We start from the raw sequence: 18,668 nt of genomic DNA on the forward strand, positions 1-18,668 counted from the left end.
TCCAGGTCCTCTTTTTTACCGACCTCCGAAAAATGGGGGCGAACCAAATAACCAGAAAGGCCAGGATGGAAACGAGCCAGCCAGCCAGCCAGCTAACCAACCGATGCACAGCAAAGACACAGAAAGTCCCAAAATAAAAATATTAAAAATTAACAATGACAGCCCACACAGCTGTGCCGTACCATCCAAATTTAAAAAAAACACACACACAAAAAAACATGGGAGTTTGTGGACAGTGAATCACTTTTGTCTGTCTTTGGTATTAATTCGAAAGCTGCTTAGCGATGCATAGACCTCCCCCCCCCTTCCCCCCAAAAAAAGGAACGTTGTACCAGTTCCAGCCAGGGATGTGTTTCCACCCCTCCGCAAAAAAAGAAAGAGGTGAGGCGGGGGGGGGGGGTCTCGTTGCCCCTCTGTAACCCCCTCGATGGCCAGTTTGCAGAGCCGTTTCACCAAGTGTGTCTTCCTTCCAAGATTTCTTTAGAGCACTACCACTCTCCCTAATCCAAACCCCCCACATCCCGCCGAGTGTTTATTTCCTACTCCCCCCCCCATAAGAATATTTTAGCAGATTTCCACGCAGTCTCTTGAACTTGAGGAGGGGGGGGGAGAAAACTTCCTTCTTCAGTGAGATGTCCGATGGGGGCAAATCCGGGGGTTACGAAAGGGGTTTGGGAACATCTCCCAGAGACACCAAGAGAGAAGTCCCGTTTTCCTGCTTGGGGGAGACCCGGCTGGGGAGGAGCGTCCCTCCGTAGGGAGACGAGGCCACGCTTCCGGCGGAGGGTGGGCGAAGCTCGGCGGGAGGCAAGTTGCAATCGGCGGGCCGCAGGCCGGGCGGCTGCAGTGGGAAAGCCACCGGGAAACTGGCCATATACAACACCCGGCCGATCCTTTTGGCTACCTGGAGAAAAAACAGTGAGAAACAGCAGTTAAAATGCCTGCGAGGATTTAGAGTGACACAGTTGGAAGGGACCTCGGAGGTCTTCTAGTCCAACCCCCTGCTTAGGCAGGAAACCCTACGCCACTTCAGACAAAGGGTCATCCAACATCTTAAAAACTTCCAGTGTTGGAACATTCACAGCTTCTGGAGGCAAGTTGTTCCACTGATTAATTGTTCTCACTGATGGGAAATTCCTCCTTAGTTCTAAGTTGCTTCCCTCCTTGATTAGTTTCCACCCATTGCTTCTTGTCCTGCCCTCAGATGCTTTGGAGAATAGCTTGACTCCCTCTTCTAAAAAAGCCCTTTTCAGAACTGCTTCTTTAGAATAGAATTACAATAGAATAGAATTATAATAGAATATAGAATAGTATAGAATAGAATATAGAATAGAATATAGAATAGAATATAGAATAGAATTAGAATTAGATTAAATAGAATATAGAATTTAGAATAGAATAGAATAGAAGAACAGAGTTGGAAGGGACCTTGGAGGTCTTCTAGTCCAACCCCCTGCCTAGGCAGGAAACCCTACACCACTTCAGACAAATGGTTGTCCAACATCTTCTTAAAGACTTCCAGTGTTGGAGCATTCACAACTTCCGGTGGCAGGTTGTTCCACTGATTAATTGTTCTCATTATCCGGAAATGTTTCCTTAGTTCTAAGTTGCTTCTCTCTTTGGTTAGTTTCCACCCATTGCTTCTTGTCCTGCCCTCAGGTGCCTTGGAGAATAAAACAAGAAGCACGCCCTGTTTTTCCCAAAAATAAGACCTCCCCGGATAATAAGCCCAATCCGGCTTTTGAGCACATGTGCTAAAATAAGCCCTCCCTGAAAATATTTAAACTCATGCACAGCCGGTCCCCGCCATTTCCTGGAGTGGATAAAGGGGGGGTAAATATATCCCATGCGCCACACTTGCGCCTGCCCTCCACGCGGAACAGCCTCGCGGAGGCCACTGCCGCAAACTCTAGCTACCGCATCTCTTCTCTTAGCAGCAGCCGCAAAAAGAGCCACAGACACTAGGGATGGCAAGAGTGCGCCAGAAACAGAGCTTCCGGCCCTCTCTGGATCAGCTGATCCACGGGCCGAGGATAAGCCGCCTCCTGCACCTCAAAAACAATCAGACCTCCCCGAAATTAAGGCCAAGCGCTTATTAGAGCCGAGGTGGCGCAGTGGTTAGGGTGCAGTACTGCAGGCCACTTCAGCTGACTGTTATCTGCAGTTCAGCAGTTCTAATCTCACCGGCTCAAGGTTGACACAGCCTTCCATCCTTCCGAGGTGGGTGAAATGAAGACCCAGACTGTGGGGGGCGATATGCTGACTCTGTAAACCGCTTAGAGAGGGCTGAAAGCCCTATGAAGCGGTAGATAAGTCTAACTGCTATTGCTGTTGCTATTTCAGGGTGTGTGTGTCAAAAGTAAATAAGACCCCATCTTATTTTGGGGGAAACATGGTGGGGGGGGGGGACTTCCAGGTCACATGCTTGCACCTCAAATGGTGCATTTTTGGCTCGCTCTAAAATGCTTGCAAAGCACACACAGAGCAATAAACATTGTTTACCAATGCAGACGCCCCTTCCTCTCTTCCGACCACACATTTGTTTTATTATGTTAAAACGATAAGGGCAGCTTTATTACTCTTCCGCCCCCACCCCCACCTCATAAGCTTCGGCTCTTTACGAGTGTTGTAATAAAAAGGTTCTTTGGCCAATGGTTCCCTGTGGAACAATTGTGCGGGGAAATAACACCGATTCGGAGAAAAGGAGGAGAAGGGGGACCCAGAAAGAATCCGGTGAGATCTACGGGATTTATAGCAGGTCGAGAAGGGAAATCTGCCTGGTGGGGGTTTTTTGGGGAGGTGGGGGGAAGAGAGACACACAAAGGGGCAGGGGAAACGGGAAGAATTTTGAAGCCAGAGCATTAAAAAATAAAATAAAATAAAGGAAGCCCTTTTTGACACTCAAAAGATGGGGCTCAAAACACCTGCCCAGGTGTGGTTAATTAACAACACACTAGGAGAAATTGGATTGGGCAAAGGGCTTGAAGATTTTTTTTGGGGGGGGGGGGTAGCACCTTCTGAAATTCAGCCTTAAGACACAAAGGGAGAGCTTCCACGGTTTAGACCCAAAGGCCCTACCACCTGGCCACCTAGATTGGATCCACGCACTTCACAAAGCTGCGCTAGTTAAACCAGGATAGGCTGACTAAACCACAATGAACTAGAATAGAATAGAATAGAATACAATAGCAGAGTTGGAAGGGACCTTGGAGGTCCTCTAGTCCAACCCCTTGCCTAGGCAGGAAACCCTATACCATTTCAGACAAAGGGTTATCCAACATCTTAAAGACTTCCAGTGTTGGAGCATTCACAACTTCTGGAGGCAACTTCTGTTCCACTGATTAATTGTTCTCACTGTCTGCAAATTTCTCCTCAGTTCTAAGTTGCTTCTCTCCTTGATTAGTTTCCACCCATTGCTTCTTGTTCTGCCCTCAGGTGCCTTGGAGAATAGCTTGACTCCCTCTTCTTCCCTGAGATATCGGAAGACTGCTATCATGTCTCCCCTAGTCCTCCTTTTCATTAAACTAAACATACCCAGTTCCTGCAACCGTTCTTCCTATGTTTTAGCCTCCAGTCTCCTAATCATCTTCGTTGCTCTTCTCTGCATTCTTTCCAGAGTTTCCACATCTTTTCTACATCGTGGAGACCAAAGCTGAATGCCGTATTCCAAGTGTGGCCTTACCAAGGCCTTATATAGTGGTATTAGTGGTATTAAAGTGGTATTCAAATTTCATTCGATGTCACTGAGTTTTATTAGCGCTCGGGCTATTGGGTAGCTTAAAAATAAAAGAATAGTATAGAATAGCAGAGTTGGAAGGGACCTTGGAGGTCTTCTAGTCCAACCCCCTGCCTAGGCAGGAAACCCTACACCACTTCAGACAAAGGGTTATCTAACAAAAGAATAAAAACGAACGTATATTAAACTACAAGGATAAATATAAACAATTTTTTAAAAACCCATCCTAAACTTAGTAGCTGACTTGGCTTGGGATATAGTGCCAACTCAACCGTCGTGGTTTATGAACCGTGGTTTACGGCTCAGGCACATGGCTAACAAACCAGTGTTTTTCAACCTTGGCAAAATTGTGCCCCAAGGTTGAAGCACAGAGAGTCAAACCATGATTTAAGGCCAAGTGTACATCTAAACCTTTTGCATTTGGAAGAGATGCTCCCCCCAAAAGAACGAGCCACGGTTAATAAACCAGCAAGCACCCCTGGTTTGCCTTGTTCCAAACAGCAATTAGCCGACGTATGTATGTACGTAGTATGAGAGTTTGGCAGAAGTTTTTCCCCCCATACTCTTCCGTTTAATTTTATTTCGAACGGCTCCTTACCTGTGACCTTATTTTCAATGCTGGGCCTAGTTTTAAGCCCATGTGGTTGAGTAAATGCTCTTCCGTCAAGAGGGGTAGCGTCTCTCCATCAATCGCCTGTTCCCGGAAGACCTGTGAGAAGCAAGACGAGGCTGCAAATTTGCTAGAAACACTTTTTTTTTTCTTCCCAAACATGGCATTGTTCTATACACTTCAGAGCGTTGCAATGGCGAGATGGAATGGCATATAAAATCAGTGTTAAATCACTTAAAGATGGGTGGACTCCCAATTTCCAGAATTCCCCAGCCAGCATCCTTTAAGAGGGTGGACTCCAACTCCCAGAATAGGGCACTGCACATCAGAGACAAGGACAGTTTTTCCCCTGAACGCCATCGCTCTGCTAAACAAATAATTCCCTCACCACTGTCAAACCATTCACTAAGGCAGCATTACTATTACTATTAAGTCTTCTCATGGTTCTTATCCCCCATCTCCTCCCACTTATGACTGCAGGACTGGAACTGTGTTGCTTGTATCCTTCCGATTTGTATTGATATTTATTCTTTCCTGATTGCTTATTTGTACACTGTGACTATCACTAAGTGTTGCACCTTAGGATTCTGGAAGAATGTATCTTGTCTTTTTATGTCCACTGGGAGCCTATGCACCAAAGACAAATTCCTTGTGTGTCCAATCACACTTGGCCAATAATGAATTCTGTTCTGTTCTATTCATTTCATATTCATTCCGTATTCTATTCTATCCTATTTTCTATTCTATTCATTCCATATTATATTCTATTCATTCCATATTATATTCTATTCATTCCATATTATATTCTATTCTATTCATTCTGTATTCTATTCATTCCATATTCTATTCTATCCTCTTTTCTATTCTATTCATTCCATATTCTACTCTATTCTATTCATTCCGTATTCTATTCTATTCCTTCTGTATTCTATTCATTCCATATTCTATTCTATCCTCTTTTCTATTCTATTCATTCCATATTCTACTCTATTCTATTCATTCCGTATTCTATTCTATTCCTTCTGTATTCTATTCATTCCATATTCTATTCTATCCTCTTTTCTATTTTATTCATTCCATATTTGATTCTATTTTCTATTCTATTCATTCCATATTCTATTCTAGTCTGTCTATCCTACATTCTATCCTATCCTACATTCTATCCTCTTTTCTATTCTATTTTATTCTGCATTCTATTCTATCCTATTTTCTTTTCTATTCCATTTTATTGTGCATTCTATTCTATTCTATCCTATTCTATTTTCTATTCTATTCTATTCTGCATTCCATTCTATTCTATCCTATTCTATTTTCTATTCTATTCTATTCTGCATTCCATTCTATTCTATCCTATACTATTTTCTTTTTTATTCTGTATTCTATTCTATTCAATTCATTCCATATTCTATTCCATTCCATTCTATTGTATATTTTATTCTATACTATTTCGTATTCTATTCTATTCATTCTGCATTCTATTCTATTCTCCTTCCGAGCAACACTTCTACACAACTTCTCCCTGCTTTCTAACTTTCCAAGGTGTTTTAGAGGGAAATTTGTCTTTCTTGTGCAGAAATCCCAGGGACCTCCTCCTTTCCCACAGACCCACAGAGGATGAACAGAGGGGGGAAGAGGCCTCTGTCTTGAATGCAGAAACTCTCCCCCCCCTCTTCTTCCCAGCGCAAAACCCTCCACCGCAAATTTTATTTCGGATTTCAGCCAGCCCCATGAGAAGGTCACTCCATGCCAGACCTCCCCATCAGCTGCGGTTTCCGGGTGCGGAAACATTAAAAGCAGACCTTTCTCCCCTTCGGATATCCCCCTGTAGGGTCGAGCTTTCTTGCACCGTTTAAAACTATAAATCCCAAATAAGAAAATGGCAAAGCTTGATGGGGTGGGGGGAGTATAAAAAGACATTAAATCCTTTTTAATTCGCTCTGCAACAAGCACGCCAATGTCTCGCTAAATCTTCCTGCCGTTGCACCCAGGTTTATGGGCCACAATCACTGGTTTTTTCGCCCTCCAAAAGGACAGTGCATTTATTTCCCTGTGCCCCACAGATCTAGGGCAGCAGGGGAGGACCCCAGCAAGGAGGCAGGTTCTCCCCCACCAACAACAACCCTCAAAATTTGCACAGCCTTGTTCTAAGCGAGGCTTCCTGAGAGCAGGAAGCAAACTCCTTGTCCCCACAAAAAAAACACCTCTTTTATTAATTGACTGTGAATTCTGCTCCTTCACATCCAGCAAAGTCTTTCAAGGGAGGATTTACGGTCACAGACCTTATCTGGCTTGGAGAGCTGCCAGGCTGATAGCTGCAAAACTTGGCAAGGAGTCTCGGAGAGGCACAAATCAATTAAGCAAACTAATGATCTCCTGCAAACTCCACTCCCCTTTTGTTCCTCTTTTATTCCCTCTGGGAGGGGCCATTCATCATCCACCTGTGGCCTTACTCCGAAATCGACTCGTTCCTTAGCTGTTCCCTTCGTCTGGCCACTCTGCACATGTGCACACTGGGAACAGGCTCCAGCTGTTCTTCTGCCTCACTGATGTCCGACTCCGAAGGCAGCTGATAACTGGCATACGGCCCTGGCCGCCCTCTCTGCCTCCGACACAGAGCCCTCATCCGAGCCTTCCCCAGACTCCAGGACTGGCCCATCTTCCTCCCCAACCTCCTCACTGTCCGAGTCTGCGGCCAGCTCCGATGGCAGGCCACAACTAGCTTGCAATTTTGCACGAACAAAACGCAGGGTTGAAATGGCGCGTTCTCTGCGTTTAATTTGTGCCGAATGCCACAGGTGTTATTCCGGGCTCAGTGACCCAAGTTACAACGGCACTGAAAAAACCCATCTTGGCAAGAGGCTTGTGCCGAAAGGATTATCATGATAAATGGACCGTCATTCAAGGCTTCTAGATTTGGGCAGTGAGGTTTTCTATGGGGAAAAACAAAAGGAAACCGAAATGCCCAGAATCCAATTCTCTGGCTGACTGGATATGAATGAACGTAATAAGGATTAAGGCTTCTTTGGAAACGCCAAAGCCACTTTCTCACCGAGTTCTGAAAACTTGGATGTTAAGTAAGAATATTTGTATAATCTTAACACGGCCTGCAGCTACTTCAGTGAAGAAATAGAAAAAGGCCAATTTTTTCCCCCTTCATCGGGTAACATAAAGTACGCTAAGGTCACCCTGATTTCCAGAGTTTTATAAGTGATAAGTGATTTGCAATTCAAAACAGCCTGTTTTGTTGAGAGCCTGACCAACCTTACAGGGGTGTTAAGAAGACCCACGTGGGAAATAGTCAATTGTTCTCTACGTTTCAGGTAGCTTTTGATTTACATAGAGCCGAGGTGGCGCAGTGGTTAAATGCAGCACTGCAGGCTACTTCAGCTGATTGCAGTTCTGCAGTTCGGCGGTTCAAATCTCACCGGCTCAGGGTTGACTCAGCCTTCCATCCTTCCGAGGTGGGTAAAATGAGGACCCGGATTGTTGTTGGGGGCAATACACTGAATCTGTAAACCGCTTAGAGAGGGCTGAAAGCCCTATGAAGCGGTATATAAGTCTAACTGCTATTGCTATTGCTACAATCATTTGCTTAGTCATCATCGCCATCTTCTTCTTTTATAATCTTGCGGGGCGGATTCTGGGGAACTGAATGAAGCTAGCAGAATGTTTTCATGGCCAGATGCCTTTCCTGTTGCCAATGCAGAGTTTTGTTCGGCAGAAACATTCTCATTGTGCCCAGAGAGAGAAATATCTGCCTCTGCCTAGGATTGTGAGGTAGGAGCTCCCAATCATTTGCTTCGTGTCTGTTCAAATTTACGATGGCACTGAAAAAAATAGTGACTTAGGACCCTTTCTCACACTTACGACCGCTGCAGCATCCTTATGGACCCCACACGATCAAAATTCAGACTCTTGGCAACTCCGACTCCTATTTATGACGGCTGTGGCATCCCAGGGTTATGCCATCACCTTTTGTGACCCTCTGGGGGAGCCATTCACTTAACAACCAACCGTGTTACTAGCTTAAAAACTGCGGTGATTCACTTAATAACTGTGGCAAGCAAGGTCGTAAAAATGGGACAAGCCTCCCCCACTGTCTTCCTTAGTAACAGTTCCCTTCCCACCAAAGGTGGTTCCTGTTTTTCTACTTGCACTTTTTAACGTGATTTCGAACTGCTAGGTTGGCAGAAGCTGGGACAAGACACAGGAGCTCCCTCCGTTATGCGGCGCTGGGGATTCGAACTGCCGACCTTTCTGATCGACGTGCCCAGCGTCTTAGCCACCCTGCAAATCTAGGTGTGCCTTATAGTCTGAAAACTATGGTATCTCGTCTGATCCCTGGCATTATGCCCCTTCCTTCCCCAGGGACCCGAAGACTCCAGATGTTTCCAGCCTCCGTTCCCCTCCACAGCTGGAGTTCTCCAAAGGGCATTTATAAGCCAGAGTGTGCTAACTCAGAAGCCAAGTTAACAAGGCCTTTATCGTCCAGCTGGCAGCCTTGTTTTCCCACCCACTCACCCCGGGAGTGATGGATGGGTTTTGGTGGCGTTCCTGTCCCTCCCCAGCCTGATCCGTCTCTGGGGCGGGTGGAGGGAACTGGACGTTCACCAACGCTGCTTTCCTGCCACTATGAGGCAAGCTAAACCATCGTTGATCCTCGCTCCGCGTCTGGAAATATTATTTTTCCATATATTTTTAAAATTCATTTCTGCCAAGCTCTAAGAACCAAATTAGGAAATTCCATCCTGGTTAAAAGGCCTGTAGATGGACCGATTTAGGGTAGGGGGCTCCAGGGTGAAATTCCCCCGTTCCCCCTGGGCCTTTTAAATGTATTTAAATTTGTTTTTATCTAGGTATCTTTTCATGCAGCTAAATGGCTTTTTATCTTTTTTTTTGTTGTTGACTCTGTAAACTGCTTAGAGAGCGCTGTAAAACCCCATGAAGCGGTATATAAATCTAAGTGCCATCGCTATCTTAAAACCTCCCCAGTGTCTTCAATGAAGTGGGCAGGGTAGGAATTGGATAAATAAAATAAGATAGATAATAAAAGAAGGTCAAGAGAGTGTCTTTTTAAGTTAGAATAACCAAGTTTCTAGCCCCTATGATTAAAAATTGGATAAATGAAATAAAACACTCAGGAAAGTGTCTTTTTAAGGGAGTAGCCAAGTTTCTAGCCCCTGTGATTAAAAATTGGATGAATAAAATAAAACACTCAGGAAAGTTTCTTTTTATGGGAGTAACCAAGTTTCTAGCCCCTGTGATTAAAAATGGGATAAATAAAATTAGATCCTCATGAAAGTGTCTCTTTAAGGGAGTAACCAAGTTTCTAGTCCCTGTGAATAAAAATTGGATAAATAAAATAAGATGCTCGGGAGAGTGTCTTTTTAAAGGAGTAACCAAGTTTCTAGTCCCTGTGAATAAAAATTGGATAAATAAAATAAGATGCTCAGGACAGTGTCTTTTTAAGGGAGTAACCAAGTTTCTAGCCCCTGTGATTAAAAATGGGATAAATAAAATTAGATCCTCCTGAAAGTGTCTCTTTAAGGGAGTAACCAAGTTTCTAGTCCCTGTGAATAAAAATTGGATAAATAAAATAAGATGCTCGGGAGAGTGTCTTTTTAAAGGAGTAACCAAGTTTCTAGCCCCTGTGATTAAAAATTGAATAAAATAAGATGCTCATGAAAGTGTCTTTTTAAGGGAATAACCAAGTTTCTAGTCCCTGTGATTAAAAAGTGAGCGCAATGCCTGACAAAATCTCCGAAGCTTTGGATTCACGTGTCTGAAGTAGCATAGGGACTCCTGCTTGAGCAGGGGGTTGGACTAGAAGACCTCCAAGGTTCCTTCCAGCTCTGTTATTCTGATTGGTTGATTGACTGGATCCGAGTTCAATGTGCTGCGGGAGACATTCTGGATCCCAGCAAAAGGCTTAGGGTGTAATTCACACAGCTAATGGAAATTACTAGCGTGGTAAGAAGAATGTGATTGCCATCCAGAAACCACTCAATGGGGGCCAGGAAATCCTTCCCTAAAGCTTACTCTCTCTAGTTCTTGACTTACAACCATTCACTCAGTGACCCAAGTTACAACGGCACTGAAAAAACCCATCTCACTACCATTTCCCCACACTTACGACCATTGCAGCATCTCCGCGGTCATGGGATCAAAACTCAGCTGGCTCGGCAACTGGTTCATATTTACGACGGTTGCAGTCCCCCCGGGTCACCTGATCCCTTTTTACAACTTGACAAGCAAAGTCGGAGGAGGAAGCCAGATTCACTTAAAAGCCGTATTATTAACTTAACAATGGCAGCTATTCACTTAATAACTTGGCAAGAAAGTTCGTGAACGTGGGCAAAGCTCACTTAACAACTGTCTTGTTTAGCAATGGAAATTTTTTGGGGAGGAGCGGGTGTTCAATTGTGGTCTTGTCCCTGTATGGACCCTTGTATGTAAAAGGCTTGGACTCGGAAAAAACAGGCTAAACATGCAGCCATTAAATAAACAAGACTTTGGGAGTTTTGACTCCTGAAATTGGCCCTCTGTTGTACGTAGTATATGCGCAAGGGTGTGTGTTGTGTTGAGATGTGTTGCCGTTTCTGCAATATTGGATAACCTGGTGGCAACATACTTGAGTGTGTTCAGCACCACCGATCGTAAAACTTTACAACTTGGCAAGAAAGGTCGTAAACTGAGGCAAAACTCACTGAACAGCTGTCTCATTTAGCAGCGGAAATTTGGAGGGTCAATTGTGGCCTTAAGCCAAGGACTACATGTATGGATCAAATAAGAGACACACACACACACCCCCCCCCGTACGTACAAGGCTTGGACTAGGAAAAAACAGGCTAAGCATGCAGCCGTGAAATAAACAAGACTTTGGGAGTTTTGATTCCTCTGTCGCACAGGGTATGCGTGCCAAGGTGGGAGTGTTGCGTTGCGTGTGCCGCCGTTTCTTTTCGCAGTGGCAACATACCTGGCTGTACTCCGCACAACCAGAGAGGCAGCTTACAAAACTGCAAACGTCATCGACCGTCCATTTGCTGATGTCTTGCAATGCTGCGGTGGCTGGGCTCTCTTCCCCATCCAGAAAGAGACCTCCCATCGTGCCTGGAAGGAACAAAAAAAAAATAGGGGAGGGGTTTTTGCAGAGATGGGAAAAGAGGGGTGAGCGGAGGCAAGAAGGAAAAGAAGGAAACATAAATCACGAAAGCTTTCCTCTCTCCCCCACCCGCCCCTCCCCAACCCAGCGGAGAGCCTGCTCTCCCCGTTCCTGCCGCTTCCCTCCAGCCACACATCCATCTTTCATGAACTGTCAATTAAAATACCAGGCAGGGTCAATTCGGAGGCGAACTCCTCCAGGGGGGTTTCCTAGCCTGGGGGGGGGGGGGAAGGCAGGAGGAAAGACTTCGAGGAAGGGGGGGTGGGTGTCAAAGGCACTAATGATTTCAGCATGTTGGAGTGCTGTTCAGGCGGAAGAAGAAGGGGGGGAAATCCGGAAGACGAATCTAGTAAGAACTTAGCAGGAAGATCTCTCCCCCCAATCAGGAGGGACGTGGTGGGTGGATGGGGGGCACTCAGGATGCTGAGGCTGTTACGAGAGCGAGAATCGTGGGGTAGATAAACAAGGACTGTTGCATTAACAGAGGGATACAATCGAGATCAAGTGAGGTACTAAAGATAAAAGTAAAGGTTCCCCTCGCACGTGCTAGTCATTCCCGACTCTAGGGGGCGGTGCTCATCTCCGTTTGAAAGCCGAAGAGCCAGCGCTGTCCGAAGACGTCTCCGTGGTCCTGTGGCCGGTATGACTCAACTCCAGAAGGCGCACGGAAGGCTGTTCCCTTCCCACCAAAGGTGGTTCCTATTTTTCTACTTGCATTTTTACATACTTTCAAACTGCTCGGTTGGCAGACGCTGGGACAAGTCACGGGAGCTCCCTCCGTTACGTGGCGCTGGGGATTCGAACTGCCGACCTTTCTGATCGGCGTGCTCAGCGTCTTAGCTGCCCTGCAAATCTAGGTGTGCCTTATAGTCTGAAAAATGCGGTATCTCGTCTGATCCTTGGCATTATGCCCCTTCTTTCCCCAGGGACCCAAAGACTCCAGATGTTTCCATTCCCCTCCACAGCTGGAGTTCTCCAAAGGGCACTTATAAGCCACAGTGTGCTAACTCAGAAGCCAAGTTAACAAGGCCTTTAACGTCCAGCTGGCAGCCTCATTTTCCCACCCACTCACCTCGGGAGTGATGGATGGGTTTTGGTGGCGTTCCTGTCCCTCCCCTGTCAACCTTTCTGATTGACGCTCAGCGTCCTAACCACTGCGTTCCTTAGAGAGGTACTAATACCACTCTGTAAAGCCCTAGTAAGACCACACCTAGAGTACCGCATCCAGTTTTGGTCACCAAACTATAAAAAAGATGTGGAGACTCTAGAAAGAGTGCAGAGAAGAGCAACCAGGATGATGAAGGGACTGGAGGATAAATCATAGGAAGAAGGATTGCAGGAACTGGGCCTGGCTAGTCTAGTGAAGAGAAGGACCAGGGGAGACAGGAGAACAGTCTTCCAATATTTGAGGGGCTGCCCCAGAGAGGAGGGGGTCAAGCTATTCTCCAAAGCACCTGAAAACCAGATGAGGAATAATGGATGGGAACTGACCAAAGAGAGATTCAACCTGGAAATAAGGAGGAATTTTCTGACAGGGAGAGCAATTAAACGCATGCAACAGAAGTTGCCTTCAGAAGTTGTGGGAACTTCATCCCTGGAGGCTTTCAAGAAGAATATGAGTTTGGGGGTGTGGAGAGACCCTAAAGTAGCATCTGAAGTGAGGCCGGGTCACTGATCCAGGCAGCGTGATGGTTGGAAGGCAGAGAGGGGTCAGGAGAACACCAAGTGATTGTCCAGGCATAGAAGAGGCTCACGTCTACATGACCTTTTAGGGTCCTTTTCCAAGCCTCCAGACGAGTTGCCTTTGAGCATCGTTGCGTGTGGGGTGGGGTGGGGTGGGGTGGGGTGGCCGTTTGTCCACTCCACAACGGAGATGGAAATCCCAAACCAAAGACAGACGCACAATTTGGGTGCAGAGCTAAATTCTCCCCAATTGACCAGGGAGGTAATGTGGAAGAAAGGAGGGCACATTCTATCATATTTGGTGGTCCTGTACTGAGGCCACGAAATATTGGAAAAGGATTAAAAAATGGTTAAAAGAGGTTACCGGGGCAAACATTGAATGGAGACCTGAGAACCTTCTACTAAGCATCAAACCAGATAACATAAGCAGTTCAATATGGCACTTGAGCCTGCATATAATTGTGGCCGCAAGAATAACCTATGCACAATTTTGGAAATCCACTACTATACCGCCGGAAGATGCTATAATTAAAAAGATCTACGAATGTGCAGAAATGGACAGAATGACGGGCTGGCTGAGAGACAAAGGAGAAACAGAACATTATCTTAGCTGGAACCTATGGTATATGTGGGCGACTAGGAGAACAGCAGGGACTTAAAATGGGGAAAGTTAACGTAGGTACCGTAATAGATCCCTGAATCTTGCAATGAGAAGATGTGGCTTAGAGACCTAATAATGAGGAAAGAAAGAAAAAATTGGGCTGTGAATGACTGTCACCGTGGGGGGGGGGGGAGGGGGGGTTGTATGTTTAAAACGGCATTTGTATCTGTATGTTTTACTCTATATTGTTATGTATGATTTGTCTTGCTTATGCCGTTGTATTTATGTCGTTGTATTTTTCTTCTTGTTTTTTAAAGGTAATGTTTAATAAAAATTATATTTAAAAGAAAAAAAAAAAACCCTGCACATCCTTCCAAATCTATTTTTCCACCCAGCCGCTTCTGCCAACATACTTCTCTCCCCCACCCACCCACCCCCCAATCCCATCCCAATCCCCACGTCTTCTGCGGGAATCAAACTTTCCGAGCGAAACAATTGGCAAACAAAAAAGAAAAGAAAAAAAAATTTGCAAGAGTTTATTGCCGGTTTCCGGCCGGAGATGGGAGAAAAGTGAACGTGTGTGTGTGTGTGTGTGTGCGTGTGTGTGTGTGTGTGTGAGAGAGAGAGAGAGAGAGAGAGAGAGAGAGAGAGAGGGAGGGAGGGAGGGAGGGAGGGAGAGAGAGAGAGACAGAGAGAGACAGAGAGACAGACAGACATTTGCCAAAGGAGGCAGCCGCCGCCAAATCATTCTGACGACAAACAAGAATGGACGCAGGCTGCACCCGATGAAAGAGAGAAACTGACTTGCCCGTAAAATAAACACTGGGTGGTGGGGAAGTATTTTTAATTGCCCCTCCTTCCTCTCATCTTTGTTTCCCATGGAAATGTGAGGGAACCTTCTCTTTTCTCTAACTTGGGGAGCGTCTTTAGGGTTCAGACAACCCCCCCCCACCTCCCCAGGATGCCTACATTTGAAAAACTTCCACATATAAGCCGTTTTCGGATCTCCTCCAGCTAAGCGTAAACCAGGAAGCAAATTATCTCTCTGAACAGCCCTGCAAACTGAGGTTAATAGTGACTGTCGGGAATCTAACCGGGATAGAAACAAGACAGGCCTGTCACCTAGGGGGCTGAAACATTTTTCTTTTAAAATCCAGAGAAACCAGGCAACATTTGGAAGGCTGAAAAATGAATTTGGGAGTGGATTGAATAGACACCAGAGGTAGTATTCAGCCAGCTCGGATCGGTTCGACAGAACCGGTAGGGGAAATTGCAGGTGGGCCCGGCTCGATGCCGTCCTATTTAGGAATGTTTTTGAGGCCAGGCACATGTGCAGAAAGAACATGCGCGAGCAAAGCGCGTGCACGGAAGGTCGGGAGCCTCTGTGGAAGGGGAGCGTGCGTCCATACAGCGAGAGGACGTGTGCGGGGGGGGGGGGGGGAACCGGCGGCAACAAAATGTGAAACTCAACGCTGATAAGATGCCTCTCTAATTCACTGGTTACGGGATCTTTTTCTCCCCTCCCGAAAAAAAATCCCTAACCCTGTGATTTAAGGCTTGAATGAGAAACCATTCAGAAACTCCAGGAAAAGCGGGGGAGGAAGCTGTTTTTCTGCCAAGAAAACTGCACGGATAGATCAAGGAAGTTATCAGAAATTAAGCGGACTTCTCTCTTTAGACAAAGCAAAAATTGAAGTGGCGAGAGACATTTTCTCAACTTCTCGGCCTGGGAATGGGATGCACATTTTAATGAGTCATCCAGATGGGGGAATTTTGAAATAGGGTGTGTGTGTGTGTAGACGGAGGGAATAAATGTCTGGAAAAGATTCACAAATGATTTTGGGCAGAGCCTCAGGGGTTACCCATGATGTCTCTGCACCATCTCGGTACCAAATGGAAGAAGGAGAAGGAGAAGGAGGAGGAGGAGGAGAAGGAGAAGGAGAAAAGAAGAAGATAAGAAAAGAAGGAGAAGGAGAAGGAGAAGGAGAAGGAGAAGGAGAAGGAGAAGAAGAAGAAGAAGAAGAAGAAGAAGAAGAAAAAGAAGGAGGCATTTAACTCTTGGATGGTAGCTAACGCAAACCAATCAGTTTAAAACTGTGTTGCTGGAGATCCAACCTCGGATAAAAAATACCTGGCGGGATTGTTGGCAAAACAAACTTTTCGGGAATAGCCATAGCCCTTAGACTTATATACCGCTTCGCAGTGCTTTTACAGCCCTCTCTAAGCGGTTTTACAGAGTCAGCCTCTTGCCCCACAACAATCTGGCTCCTCATTTTACCCACCTCGGAAGGACGGAAGGCTGAGTCACCCTTGAGCCTGGTGAGGTTTGAACTGCCGAACTGCAGCTAGCAGTCAGCTGACGTAGCCTGCAGTATTGCACGCTTAACTACTATGCCGGAATAAAAGAGATTTCTAGGTGTGCCTTTGGTTAGAGTGCTTTAGGCTATTTTTTTAATTAAAAAAAATACGGATTTGTGCACCTTCTTAAGCCAAGGGAAATCTAGATGATGTTTCAAAAAGGCGGGGATGATGGCGTTTGGGTCCTCTCTCCAGAAACAGGATCCCAAAATTTGGCCCAATCATTGCCCCAAGATTGCTAGATTCCACTTGGGAATTCTTCACATTTTGCCCTCCCCTCCCCCCCAATGTTGTGGCCTGCCAGCGGCCAGCAGAGCTGACAGTAAACTCAGCAGTGAGGAGGTTGGGGAGGAAGATGGGCCAGTCCTGGAGTCTGGGGAAGGCTCGGATGAGGGCTCTGTGTCGGAGGCAGAGAGGGGGCCAGAGCCGTATGCCAGTTATCAGCTGCCTTCGGAGTCAGACGTCAGTGAGGCAGAAGAACAGCTGGAGCCTGTTCCCAGTGTGAGTTGCCAGACAAAGGAACAGTTAAAGAACAAGGGTCAACTTGGGAGGAAGGCCACAGGTGGACGATGAAAGGCCTCTCCCATAGAGAATAAAAGAGGAGCAACAGGGGAGTGGAGTTTGCAGGAGACAATTACGTTCATTCCTGCATTCTTGCCAAGAATTGTGGCGTCTGAAAGATATTGGCCTGGACACACTCCAAGCCTGTTAAAAATCGGTAGTTGTGAACTATCTTGAAAGACTGCGGGAGAGGAAAGACTAGGCTGAAGAGGAATTCACCGTAAATTAAATAAAAGGGGTTTCTCGGGACGAGGACTCGGCTTCGTGTTGCTGGGGAAGCCTAGGTCAGAACACCCCCAAAAATGGTGTGTTCTCCCTCATCCGAGAATGCCACTTCACTCACCTGCATGGAAATACGGGCTCATCGTATACGGGAAACCAAATGGCAGCGGCTGGGGAGGCGGGAGGGAAGCCGTGGGGAGTAGCTTGGCCTCCGATTTGCCGATGGTCGGACCCAGGAGATAGCTAGGCAACTCGGCATTGGAGGAACTACAGGGTGGGTTCTGCCCAGCTGGCACCTCGCCCAGTTCTTTGGTGCCCTCGGCAATCTTTGCCACCTCTTTGCACTCCTTAACCTCGCTAGCAGCCCCACCGCTGTTCTCGGGCTTCAGAGTGTCCGGTTTCTCGTCGTTCACTTCGGCGTCGCTATCCGAGTCCTTCATTTCCTCATTGTTGCTGTCCGGCGGACGGCTATCCAACAAGTCTTTGGATTCGCTCTGGCCCAGCGCCTCGGAGCGAGAGTGCGGGGCCTTCCGGGTGCCCCTCCGCGTGCCCTGCTCCTTGGGAGGGGTGGTGGAGAGGGCGGGAACCCCTTGGGGGTTGAGCGATAGCAGCGGGGCGTTGTTATGCCGCAGGACCAGCATGGCGTTCCTCCGGGAGAGCTCGTCCCGAAGCGGGTGTCCTTCCGGGATGTCGTGAAGACTCCGCAAAGCGGGGTGGTCTGGGGGCAGACCCGGGTGCAAAGTCATGGGGTCAGTTGCCAGGAGCCGCTGCCGATGAAGGTTCTCCAGTTCTTTCTGCCGGATAATTTCTGCTGACATCTCCAGCCTAGGCGGGTAGAGAATTGGGTTTGGGAGAGAAGATTTGTCATTGCAATCCCACTTCTGCCACCAGTTGTGAGGTTTCGTAAAAATGCCCTAATTGATTCATGAGTATCGAGCCGAGTTCCAATAGAAAACTAGGCATTTATTAGGAGCATCATAGGCAAGATCTGTTCGCAGTCGTCTATGCTTTGTTTGAGTTATAGCTGAACTTTACCCCTGTTCCTTTCCTCCCCTCAGTCTGTGTCATAAATCACATTTCCCTATGAGGTGCACCACTCCCAAGCCTACTCCAGTAATCTGAGATCCGACTTCAGCCAACTGTATGCTTCTCTCATTATGGCAACGTTGGGAGTTGACACCAGTAGTCCTTACAACTATTAATTTAGTGACCATTGGAAGTTACAAACAGCACTGAAATTAGTGGCTTAGGATCATTTCCCACACTTAGGGCCACTGCAGCATTCTCATGGTCACGTGATTGAAATTCAGACGCTTGGCAACCGACTCACATTTATGACGGTTACCGTGTCCCAGGTTCATACAATCTCCTTTGTTGTGACTCGGACAATGAGGAGGTTGGGGAGGAAGATGGGCCAGTCCTGGAGTCTGGGGAAGGCTCTGATGAGGGCTCTGTGTTGGAAGCAGAGAGGAGGCCAGGGCCGTCTGACAGTTATCAGCTGCCTTCGGAGTGAGACATAAGTGAAGCAGAAGAACAGCTGGAGCCTGTTCCCAGTGTGCGCCTTCGCAGAGTGGCCAGACGAAGGGAACAGCTAAGGAACAGGGCTCGACTTGGGAGTAAAGCCACAGGTGGACTGGGAATGGCCCCTCCCAGAGGGAATAAAAGAGGAACGAAAGGGGAGTGGAGTTTGCAGGAGGCAATGAGTTCACTTAATTGTTTCCTGACTCTCTGAGAC

General features: G+C 46.7%; 1 protein-coding gene across 3 annotated transcripts in view; it reads right to left on the reverse strand.

The window, feature by feature from the left end:
• Positions 1 to 252: 252 nt before the first annotated feature.
• Positions 253 to 18,668, reverse strand: part of SAMD11 (sterile alpha motif domain containing 11) — a 106,942-nt gene continuing 88,526 nt past the window's right edge. For all 3 annotated transcript variants that reach the window (XM_032232119.1, XM_032232120.1, XM_032232121.1), the window contains exons 10-13: positions 17,055 to 17,758; positions 11,323 to 11,456; positions 4,335 to 4,445; positions 253 to 904 (exon numbers count right to left, since the gene is read on the reverse strand). In XM_032232119.1, coding sequence (XP_032088010.1) covers positions 659 to 904; positions 4,335 to 4,445; positions 11,323 to 11,456; positions 17,055 to 17,758 — 1,195 coding nt within the window. In that variant the 3' untranslated portion in view covers positions 253 to 658. The remainder of the gene's footprint in view (positions 905 to 4,334; positions 4,446 to 11,322; positions 11,457 to 17,054; positions 17,759 to 18,668) is intronic.

The sequence above is a fragment of the Thamnophis elegans genome, chromosome 15, assembly GCF_009769535.1.
Source record: "Thamnophis elegans isolate rThaEle1 chromosome 15, rThaEle1.pri, whole genome shotgun sequence".
NCBI lineage: Eukaryota > Metazoa > Chordata > Lepidosauria > Squamata > Colubridae > Thamnophis > Thamnophis elegans.